At 40.4% G+C, this 12,568-nt stretch overlaps 1 protein-coding gene across 1 annotated transcript in view; it reads left to right on the plus strand.

The window, feature by feature from the left end:
- MBNL1 (muscleblind like splicing regulator 1) overlaps positions 1–12,568 on the plus strand; it is a 135,858-nt gene that overhangs the window by 97,524 nt on the left and 25,766 nt on the right. Inside the window, exon 2 of the mRNA XM_081087225.1 lies at positions 3,191–3,361. Within this exon, the coding sequence (XP_080943351.1) occupies positions 3,191–3,361 (171 nt within the window). The remainder of the gene's footprint in view (positions 1–3,190; positions 3,362–12,568) is intronic.

Here is a 12,568-nt window from a genome sequence, read left to right on the forward strand (position 1 = left end):
TATTTATATTTTGCATTAATCCAAACAGCCCAATTTAATGTCTTGAGGCCAAGTCTCTGGATGACGTAGAGTAGTATCTCCTGTACAGATCTGCGTAAGTAAGCGCTAGATACTGATGGAATTTCTGCTCTGAGATTTTTAGAACGTTATCACTGTATAGATTTTTAGGGTGTCAATCTCAACACAAATCTTCTTTCTTCCCTGGTGAAACTCCCAAACATGTCACCTTAGGTCCTTTTGTCATGGCACGCTTCCTTGTGCAGTCAAATTATAGGTGTCTGAATAAGTGCAACATTCGGTTAGTGCAACTCAAAATCAAAGTTTGGTATTAGATTTAGTCCACCCCCCCTTCTGTTATCTTTATTGTCTCCAGAATAGAGTTAGAATAATTCATCTTCAATTATTTTGTAAGACATGTCCCTTCATTCATTCTGCAAATGACTCTTGAGGTGTGGGTGCTGGGAACCCAGACAGCTGCACCTGGAGAGAGAAGTACCAGTGTCGTATTTACCTGAATTCTCCACGGAAGGTATGCTTCCTGTGGTTTTCCCTGGGGCGTTAGGCAATCCCATAGAAAAGGATGTTTATTCTAAGTTATTCTTTACCTGGTTTTTATTTGTCAAACCACAATTATTCAGCAGCACGGTCAGCATTAAACAAGTCCTGAACTTCCTAAGGAGCTAAGTTTATCTAATATTAATTGCAGAGGCGACTGTGTTATTTTTCCCACACGCGTCAATGAAAAATTCATGTAGCTTTATAGAGTTGTGTTTTGCCGTGTTTTATGCTCTCTCGGCATAACCTGGGCCCCCAGACCTAGTGCCACAGCTCTCTGTGGATGAGGCTTGTATACTTTTCCCAAGCATCGCTTTTTGAAAGCACGGCTCAGATGCTGTCAGATCAAGCTGGGCACAGAAGGGTAGCCTTCCTGAGTAGAGGTAGCAAATACAGAAAGAAAACCAAAGGGCTCAGCTTCTATTCAGAGTTTGCGATGCCTGACACAGGATATATAGGGGACCGATTGGGTTTCTCTCCATTATTTCAGCCTGGGCTGTGCTCACAGGTAGGAGGCCGGGAGGTTTGTGTTAAGGGGAGGCACTTGAACGAAGTCCTTAGCAAGACCGCTGTTAGCCTTGGCAAGGCCTGGTTCCGTGCTCAGGGCTACCTGTGTACTGTTTATGAAACTATGGAAACCAAACCGAGCTGAGTGCATTGACGGTAACTGAATCCACAGGGTGGATATACCCCTGCTTGTCTGCGCTTAACAAAGTCAAGTCTTAGTGAGAATGATGACGTGGAGATACTGAGAACCAGGATTGCTCTTAGGGCCAAGTTGTTCTTTGCATGGAAAAGGCAGGTTTTCTCTAGGAGACTCCAACTGAATGACCCTGAAGTCAGACTATCCATCATCCTTGAGCTTATTTCTGTTGGCCAGTCCTTCCCTGTGACTCTAAGTGCTGTTTTTGTAAAAGGTGTTTTGTATCCAGATGCTTTTAAGCTAATAACATGCTCATGACCTCAACAGATATCAAGCATGACAATTTCATATGGAACAAGTTATAGATATCTAAATCTTACTTTATTTGTGAACATATCAATAACCATAATAATTACCTTCATGCCAAAAGGTTGTTTTTTGTTTGTTTGATATGCAATTTAAAAATGTGGTGGAAGGGATGGTAATGGCAGCTTCAGACCTTTATCTCGCTCAGAGAGGGGCATGCAGTGAGTGTCAAGAGCATGACTGTACATTAGCTGCTTTAATCTTCATAATAAAACTCTGGTGAAGGTTAGGTAGCAATTTTGAAATGGATAAAAAGCCCGAGGCTTATGGAAGCTAGTCTTTTTATGCAGTTCAGACAGCTGATGAGTGAGAGCTAGGCCTCTACGTCACGTCTTCAGACCTGTCTGGTCCTTGCTATCAACTACTGTCCTCTACTGCTGTCTGATCTCAAGTTCAATTAGTAATGCTTTGTTACATAGCGCTTGTTAAAGTAACAGGCAGTGTCCTAAGATAGTCACTCTGCATAGAAACTTATTCCTAAACACCTTCATCTAAACAAGCTAGAAATAGATCATTCAAATTAGAATTGACAGCTTTTATCACAAACAGTAAGCATCAGTTTCGTGTCAATTTACAGTAAAAGGTCAAATTATGGGAGATAAATTTTCCTTAGGAAGTTCAAATAAAGCTCAGGAAGGTGGTTGGTGCCTTCAATTAAATCTTTTTTTTTTTACCCTCAAAACAGTTCTAATTAGAATGATTGATAAAAGAAGTTATCAAGGTAGCAATTGATGAGATCTGTTACTAACAGTACGACTTGACAATACATTGAAATAATATGGGTACACTCCCTCATACAGCATTACATATGACAGACTTTAATAGATATATTTTGATAAAAAGAATCATCAAAAGGATGGTATATGCACATTTCTTATTTTAATAGTACCTTACTGTGTTTCTCCATTTTACATTGTAAATTTTTTTGGTGGGTAAATGTGTTTATTTCTGATTGATTTATGGTGCTAGGGCATTGGAGACTGCACTTATCTTTGAAAGGGTAAAGGCTATATTTTTCCCCAGTGTTTCATTGTACTTACTAATCTCTGTATACAGTGGTCACATATGAGAATTTTCTTCTCTCTATCTCTAAATATGTTAGTACATGGCCTTTTAAAGCTTAGCAGTAATTAAAATTTTATTTGTTATGAAATACTTGTAAAGGTGTTTTACTGAAAATACAGTGTGCCTTGAGTCCTCTAAGTTCATTTCCTTAGAACTCAGTACAAGTAAAAATAGATAGTAAAACTTCATGATTCTTTGGGGTTCATTAAAGTTAACCAGAAGATATTATGGAAGGAGCTTAATATTCTTTATTTGATATTCTATATTTTAATATTATCTTGGCAATTTGTAGATTTTTAAACTGGGATATTGATACAATAGAGCTAATATTAAAATTTAAAAAAAACTTCTTTAAGCTTTAAAATCTTTTCATATGTCTGAATACCTCATTTTCATAATGCATTTGGGTGAATTCATTACTTATTCTAAACGTATTATAAAATGATGTGGGCAGTACATTGTGTGCATGGTAGATTCAAGTGATAGGTTTGCATTATTATTATTTTTTAAGATTTGGTAATTTTACTCTTTTTTAAGATAGTTTCTGCTTTTGTTTTTTAGGGTCGTTGCTCCAGGGAGAACTGCAAATATCTGCACCCACCCCCACACTTAAAAACACAGTTGGAGATAAATGGGCGCAATAACTTGATTCAGCAGAAGAACATGGCCATGTTGGCCCAGCAAATGCAACTAGCCAATGCCATGATGCCCGGTGCCCCATTACAACCCGTGGTGAGCATGTTTTCAGCCCTCATTTATTCCGTTTGTAATGCCAAGTGCTCCGTTTTAGTGTTAAAGTGACGACTGCACTAGTTCAAGGAACACAGGTGACAGGATCAGTTAGTTGCCTAGTACTTTCTAACACAGTTATCAGTCAAACCCTGAAATTGTTTTCACACTGTGAAGTTACTTATCTTCTGGGTAAATCATGTGGAAATTTGCATTGTAACATGTTTTTCCCCTAACATTTTCTCCAAACTAAGTTCTGTGACTTTCAAATATAAAGTGTTTTGTTTGTTTTTTAAAAAGGGTCATCAATCTCATCAATCTAGTCAGTGTGCATTTTCAGGCGACTTTAATGGCAATAGTAATCGTAAAACTTGGCATATGTCATCTCTAATTTTGAGAAAAAATTTTCCTTCCTTTTCTCCTTGAAGAGACTCTATATAGTTCTCTCTCTCTCTCTCTCTCTCTCTCTCTCTCTCTCTCTCTCTCTCGCTTTTTCTTTAAATCCTCACCTGAGGATATTTTTCCCATTACTTTTCAGAGAGAGTGTGAGGGAGGGAGGAAGAGAGAGAAGTATCTATGTGAGAGAGACACATGCATGTGCCCCAACAGGGGGTGGGGGACTGGGCAGGGAGTGAACCTGCAACCCAGGTATCTGCCCTTAGACCTAGAATCGAACCTCTAGCCCTTTGGTGCTCAGGGTGATGCTCCAACCACTGAGAGACACTGGCCATGGCTAGTTCTCTTTCTTAAAAAAGGAGCCTTTGTTATTCTTCTAAACACAAGTTGAAATTATTTTGTGGTTACAGTGCTGAAAGAATTCTGACAGTGGTGAATCAATATGGACACGGAAGTCTCATAAAAGTAGAAATTATCAGGAAAGGCAGAAACTCCAAGGACTTTTAAGAAAAGACTTAAATATTAGAAGCTGTAGGGGGTCATGGGGATTTAATGTTTACTGAGCATCGTAGGGGGATAACATTTGAGTCTGAGCACATCTATTTATTTACTTATTTGGATTTTTGAAAGGTGTAGAAGGTAAATGATTTCAATAACCTTTACTCACATTTGTTCATAGAAATGTAAGAGATTAATGTCATAATTATAGGTTGCAAAAGGTGTTCTGATATTCATTGTGATATGGTAATTCTGTGGTTAAACGTATGTTGAAATTTGCAGTGATAAGATTATATCTGTCAGTAATTTATGTCACTAACTTATGTAGTATTTTGGGGTCATGGGAATGTGAAGACCCACATTTTTCTGATATGCTAACTGTAGCAGTGTGCTAACTAATTTTTTTCCTAATACATTTTAATACCTGAACTCAATGTAATTGTTATTCTCTCTTAGAACTTAATGCACCAATCATTCCAAAAAAGAGGGGGGGATTGCATTTCGAGGTGGGAGGGATCTCCATATCACATCGGCAGTGATACCAATTATCAATTCTATACAGTTGAGGTGAGATAATATTGTAATTCTGTGTCTGTTTTAATCTGATATATATATATATATATATATATATATATATATATACACACACACATATATATATATATATATATATATATATATATATATATATTCATTATTTGGGGGCTCAGTTTAAAATATGATATCTTAAATTTATTTTTTACGGTACCTGCTAATTTTACATGTGTACTTTGGGATAGTATAAACTCATTCATTTGGTTTAAAAAAAAAAAAGTGTTTTTCTCTCCAGCATAAAATATTGGATAAGACTTCTCTGTTGCACTTAGCCCTCACATAGGTAGCTTCAAAGATCCGATAAATCCTTGTGGTAGCTACTACTTTCCTTGATATGAGATCTCTCCTTGAGGTACTTTGCTCCACTTAAACATTTAAAGCGTATCTACCCGCTCAGTGACTGAGCGCGCCTCTGAGAGCAGCAGTGTGGTTCCCAGACAGCAAAGAGCAGCGTTGGTCCTGGCAGTTCCTCTACTGAGTTCGTCCTTGAGTTATACTCTCAAGGTCGTTTCCAGGGTCATCACATCATAATCCTGGCACAAACTATAAGCAACATTCATGCCCATGGCTTTGAAATACTAGGAACAAAAATATGCATTGTTTAGGCAATCACTAAAGCACAGGTTTCTGGAACCATTAGACAAATCACCACATTTTCTGGTGATTTTGTTGGAAAATTCTCAGCTTAGACAAAGCATTAATTTTCTTTTCTTTTTTTAAACACTTTTATTTTCATTTGTTATTTTCCATCACCATTCATCCCCTCTATGCCCTCTTCCACTCCTTTCTCTGGCTCCACGCCCCGCCCCTCCCCCCCCCAGATGTTATGTTATGTTATGTTATGTTATGTTATGTTATGTTAATTTCCCTGGTTCCTGGATTTGAAAGTGAAACAACCCTGTTGCTAGAGGCATTGTGAGATCAGTCTAGAAATAATATACTCTATGCAGAGTGACGTTTTTGTAATAAGTACAGCAGTCATTTTAAATATTCAGTTTTAAAGCACTTGCTAATGGGAATGGCTTTTAATGGCTACAGAGAAGGCTTTAATCTGGGAAATTTGCTTCAAAATCTCACCGGAGACATTTTGATCCCTGTAGTCAGCCCTGTTTTAATGAAGATAATAACATGGAGATTCAGAAATAAGTGAGATGGTCCTAACAAGCTGCCTACTGGAACTTTAATGCCTGGCCCACAAATAGGGATGCTAACTGGCTGGAAGCAGCAGGTGGCAAATATGGAAAAACCCCTCCCAGAGGTTGGCCAGCTGATAGTGTTTGCGGGGATGGCATAAACTTGGATCCTACCCAGGTGGTGGGGATCTCCAAGGAGATAATGCTGCGAACAGGTCCCCACCATCAGGAGCATCAGCAGCGACGGGGCTTGAAGTCACACAGGCGAAGCCTCTTAGCTTTCTAATCTAAGGGCAACCAGTTGGGCCCCCAAACTGTGGCTGGAGGAACACGGATTGGGCAAAGGCTTAGCAAGGTCCAATCAGATTCAGAAGTATCTAGTGTTGCCCTAACCAGTTTGGCTCAGTGGATAGAGCATCGGCCTGTGGACTGAAGGGTCCCAGGTTTGATTCCGGTCAAGGGCATGTACCTTGGCTGCAGGCACATCCCCAGTAGGGAGTGTGCAGGAGGCAGCTGATCGATGTTTCTCTCTCATCGATGTTTCTAACTCTATGCCTCTCCCTTCCTCTCTGTAAAAATATATTTAAAAAAAAAAGAAGTATCTAGTGTTGTGCCTGGCATGTCACAGAGAACAAACCATTGCTTGGGCAAGTGAAAGAGTGAATGAGGGAAGGAGCTTTCCAAACACAAGAAAAAGAGGCAGAGGTTCATGGTGGTTGACCTTCCCTGGCGTCCAGAGGAATTGCAACCAGACCCCAGAGCCCCAGCCCAGGCTCTGCCACACCGAATGGGGGCCATTTCAGAGGCAGCCAGGGGCTGCATGAGGGCCCTTTGGGGACCAGGAGATGGCTGTATGTCACTCCATTTGGGTTCTCGTTTTCTCATAAATCTTAAGAGACCTGGTGTATATATGGAGGGTCTTTGGAATCTGACACTGGGCTGACTTGGGGAGTGCAGGGATTTATAGGAGAGTTTCTTGTTTGTATGGACTTTATTAGATTGTAGTGAAAGGCACCCAGCCAAGAATCAGAAAGAGGACTTGATGTTTTGGGGGCAAATGCAATACTATGCGTGCGATTACTGAACTCAGTACTTTTGGTATCATAAATCCTCACCACCATTCTATTAAGTAGGTAGTATTATCCCAGATTTGCAGATGAAGCCTCCGAGGTTCGGAGAGATTAATTAATATGACTGGCCCTGCTGCTGACTAGCTCTGTAACTGGAAGATAAATGGAAGACCTATAGTATCTAATTATCCAAATTTAGATTTATTTCCTAAGTGCCACTTAAATTTTTAAATTTAATTTTTTTTTCTTTTTTTACTTTGCCATGCACTACCTGATGCAAAGGCAATCTAATGAGAAGTGACTAAACAACCTAATGGGAGGTAGATGGCACCTTGCGGTTTACAACTTGGAGGCATCTGATAGAGTTCTTTGGTCCGTTCCTGAAAGGTATCTTTCAGGCTCTCGTCACTGCCCTCAGAGAGCTAGCAGAGGTCTCAGGCGCCTTTCCCTGTGCTCCCAAAGGTTAGGTTTGGCCATCCATAATGTCCCAGAACAGCTGCCTCGAAGGCACACACTTGAAGGCCCTGTTGAGGTCCCTGACTCACGTGGAATTCCCGTGTATTTCATGCATCTGAAGCAGGGTAGTCACGGAGGACTTCAGAGTTCCTGCACTTAGCTCAGGTCCCGGGAGCGTCTCTGCTGCTTCTGTCGCCTCCTCTCTGCTCTCGCCTCGGGTTTCCAGCGGTTGTTGTCAGTTGGATGCTGAAAGCTTTGATGTCATCATTTGTCACACTTTGAGGAACACCTGGGGTTCTTACATTGTGTTTTAGGACTTTCCTTTGCAGTTTATCCAACTGGTGGTTGAGATAAAGCCACTTCATCCAAGTATTTCTGGTAAAATGTTTCCAAGTCAGTCACCCCAAATCATATTTCATACATCTGCCCTTTTTATGTAAATCCTCACCCGAGGATATGTTTTTATTGTTTGTTTGTAGGAAGAGAGAGGAAGGGGGCGGGGAGAGAAAGAGAGAGAGAGAGAGAAACATGCATGTGAGAGATAAACATCCCTTGGTTGCCTCCAGAACCTGCCCCGACCAGGGATACAACCCGAAACCTTGATATGTGCCCTGAACAGGAATCAAACCCGCAACCTTTTTGGTGTATGGGATGATGCTCCAACCAAACTGCGCCACCTGGCCAGGGCATCCACCCTTCTCAGTCAAGGAGCCTGCACTTCCTTAAGCGGCTTGAAAATGGGCCCCAAATCCTAGGGACTGGCATGTTTGTTGCTACCTTTCTCCTCAGAGAGCTAGAAGCGAGTCTTCTCTATTTAAACGTTGAGAAAAAATTGGGTTGAAAGAGAAAGTGAAATTCAGGATAAAGCAAATGGTCATTTGATTTGCCCAATCAGCAAGTCAGTCTAGAAACAGAGTTTAAAATAGGATTGCTTTGATTGTAGTTGTCTGCTACCTTCTTGGGAAAAGGGCATTGTAATGTGATATTTGTTGCTCACTCCCATCACCTTTTGGCTCTATGTTCATATTCAAAACCATTGTTTACAAAGGCTGCTTACAGATTTTATACAGGGTTGTACAAGAATCTGGTTTCATACACCTCGATTATGCTGTTAATTTTTTAAAAATGCTTCCAAGTTTGACCTTCACAGATACACACACACGTAAAATCTAGACAGATCGGACTTAAAATTTGTGTTCTGTAAATGCCAGCCTATACCAATTATGTATTATTTATTGTATGTACTCCCTCTGTTTTATTAAAACTTGCCAACATTGTCTGCAAAACAAGCACTGTCTCACATAGCATTTTAAAATAAATTAGGGCTTCTATGATATTTGTAACATTACAGCATGGGAAAATGATAACTTAGAAAAATTCAGTATTAGACGTTGCAAAACCAAAAAAAAAAAAAAAGAAAAAAGAAATTAAACTTTTCTAACCGGCGTATTAGAGAAATGGATGACATTAAATCTCTTTTCTAATGTTTAAATCTCTATTTCTAGAAAACCTTTAATGCGTTTACGAATTTCTTTGACAGAGAAAAACAGCACATCCATTGATATACTTGTTAAATGAGTGTCTGCTGAGGACCTGTGTAGATGCCAACTGCAGGATCTATACAAAATGAACAAAACACAGGACCCAGGCTACCCTCTGTGGCCCTGAGCGATGAGGATCTAGGAGGGCAGAGGGCAGGAAACGCCTCTTTAGAGTTGGAGGTGTGGGTGGGTCTGGGACAGCTTCAACAAGGAAGAGCCCTAATTCTTGAAGCACGATGAGGAATTAAATAGGTGGGCTGCGCAGGAGCGTCCTTCAATGTGCAGAGAAAACCATGCTCAGAAGAGAGTCAGAAGGGAGTCCTTAGCGACCACACATAGAATCAGACAATGGAACCTATCTATGTTTTTAATAGTAGTAGAAGGCCCTTTCGTGTCTGGAATTGGAGTCATCCAGGAGCATTTAAAAAGCACTGCTTGCCTTCCTACATCTCCCAAGAGTCCGATGAGGGGGCGGGGCAGGGCATGCTGGATAGAAAACTCTAGGTAATTCTGATGGGCGGCCTGCACAGAGAACCCCTATTTTCAGAACCACCTGGAATCAAGATACACTTGTGTCCATATCCTAGGTCTTTTCGGGCCCATAATCTCCAAGAGACTTCTTTATCTGCAAAATGGGACTAATAATACCCACCTGCCAAGGCTGTAATTCATCCACGCACTCATGCATTCACCCACTCAAGCACTTATTCAGTCTGTATTGAGTGCCTACTGTGTGCCAGGCATTGCTCTATGTTTTGAGCAGTTAGTAGTGTATTAAACAGGTATTCCCCATGCCCATCTTGAAATCAAAGCAGTGGAGTTTTGTTTTTGTGTGTCCCCTGAAGTTTACACTCTACTGTTACGAGGATTAAATTCAGGAACATAGGTAAAGCACCAAGCACATGCCTGGCACACAATAAGGAGAGGGAACTATGCTAATAACCATGTTTGCACACATTTAACAATGGTCATAATGTGACATTAAATAACATTTTCATTTATAATAAAGCCCAAGCACCTTAATGGAATCAGAATGGCTCTTTGAAAACAAACAAATGATTAGCCCATCCAAGCATTCCTAAGCTTGCAATTAGTTTCAGGGTGTTCACAGACAAAAGACAATAATAAGCCAACCTTCCTGATGCCTTCCCAGAAGCACGGTATCTGCAAATCATCGTTACAAAGATGCAGTTAGTATCAAATGCACCGATTATGTAGTTACGCATTATCCTGTGGATACTTCAGAGAAAATAGGATGCCGCTCAATACCACCATTGCCTTAGTATCCGTCCTTGCGATTCTCCTGAACCCTGTCAGGGCGGCTTTTGGATGGAGAATCAGCCGTGTAGCAGTTCAAGTTCTTTACTAATCAGATTAGGGCACCGGTGGGTCCAGCAGTGACCTTCCTCCAGCAAGGTGCTCTTTGAAAAAGGATGTAACAGATTTACCAGAAGAAAACTCAAAAGAAATGAAGGAATGTTGTACTTTGTTGTTTTTAAAGCAGCTTTTGGAATCAGATTTCAAAGCATAGAGCTATTATTATTGATTGCCTGACTGTTTAGCAAATAGCACCACTTATCTGGAGAGGGAGCAATTTGAGTTAATGCTTGTTGAAGAGTTGATGTTTTAGGTTTTTAAAAGCTGCTGCAGATTTTACTTGGGGAGAGTATCCTAAAATTCACCAGATTTGAATTTGTTCTGCTGGATCAAATCCAGAAATCAATTCACATGACTCTATAGAAACAGTCCGGCGGGAAAATTGTTGCCATGCTTTTAGGTAATAGAAGCTTTCCTTTCCCTTTAATAGGCAACTTCTGTATTCTAGGCATTGTAGATTTTATGTTTATTTTATTCAATGAGCTTTAACAAAGCTGAATTTTATTGGCCACTGGTCTTATTTTCTTAAAATATGAATGCTTTTCTTCCCTCCAAATGAGTTTGTAAATTGGACCTCTACGTCTAAATAATTATAGTGGCTTGTGTACTGTGACATGAGCACCTCAGTAACTTTCTGAAGCATGCATTCAAACACACTCTGTCTGGAAATACATGTTCCTTCGTAGCAATAGAATACAACAAAGAGGAATGCTATTACCTGGCGTCTGTTACCACATTCCAAGCTAGTCTTTTAGTCTTCAGTGCTAATTTTTAAAAAATAATTATTAAATACCTAATAGGAAAAACCGATGGCTGGCGTGGCTGAAATTTTACATATTGTATCTGCAAGTATGTAGCAGTGTATGTTTACCTGAATATTTTGGAGTAGAAATCCAGGTTCAGCATGTATTCGCCGTGCCAGTCAACCCTTGTCCTGCTGCTGCCTTGGCAGCCAGTAGACAGTGGAGCAGCGTAATATCAGCTGCTGCTCAATATCCGTTGGAGGGCAGAGATTGCCCAGGGCCCCAGCTTCTGGCAGGTTACGGATTGTTAATATCTGGAATGCTAGATAGTTTCTTGTTGTCAGCACGTAGCGTAGCTGCTTTGGGCAGGGATGGGCCTGCGGATGGGAGGATGGGAGGTATCGCTTTAGGCCACTTCCTCAGGCAAGAGCCATCGATCTGGCAGGGCAGCTAACCGTGGCATTGAAGCCAGCACATTCGGAGGCATCATCGTTTTCACTTGAACATATCAGAGGAATCCATGGTGTATCATTTCTTCTGCCAAGTGAATCACATTATGTATTAAATATTCTACTTTTCACGGTTTTCTTACCAAGTTTGCGTGCGCTAGCTGCATGCACAAAAGATTTTGTCCTACAACAATGTGTGAGGTCAAGAGCAGAGTGCATCCCTGGGACAGAGGTTTTCAACCGCAGCTCCGCTGACATTTAGGGCAGGATAACCTTTGTTGGAAGGGGCTGCCCCATGTGTTATGGGACACTTAGCAGAACCCCTGGACTCTACCCATTAGATGCACTAGCACCCTCCAGCTGTGACGACCAGAAACGTCTTTAGATATTGCCAGATGTCCCTGTGAGGCCAAATCACCCATAGTTGAGAACTGTCCTAGGAGCAAGGGAATACTTGGGCTCCCTCACAAATACAGGATGGGGCAGGAACAGACTAGATAAAGGAAATGTTGTATTTTTTAACATGTTTCTTTTGAACCATAAGAATTACTTTTGTAACATACATTTTAATTGCATTAAAAATTTGTTCCAAATTTCTCTTGAACGCTGTATAAACTCAGGATCATCTTTCAGAGGGAAGAATCGCTACGTTGTAATGTCCTTTTATTCTACAAAAAAAATTTCTCTGACTCTATTCCATACCACAGGGTAAAAGGAAGTGAATCGTTAAAAATTACTTTCAAGAATAGGCTCCATTTTGTCCATCAGTTTTTGTGTTTTAGAGACAAACATTACTATTACACAAAGCATTAAACTTCAAGAATTGAAACTCCATTGAATCAGGAAGTTGAAAATGTATCCTCAATCACATGGGAAATTGTTGTGCTCGGTTATGCTTTTAAAATTGGAAAAGAAAATTGCTTGAGTAGATTTCAGGTAAATTGCTTAATTCC

This window comes from Myotis nattereri, assembly GCF_964212035.1.
Source record: "Myotis nattereri genome assembly, chromosome: 3".
NCBI classification, from domain to species: Eukaryota; Metazoa; Chordata; class Mammalia; order Chiroptera; family Vespertilionidae; genus Myotis; species Myotis nattereri.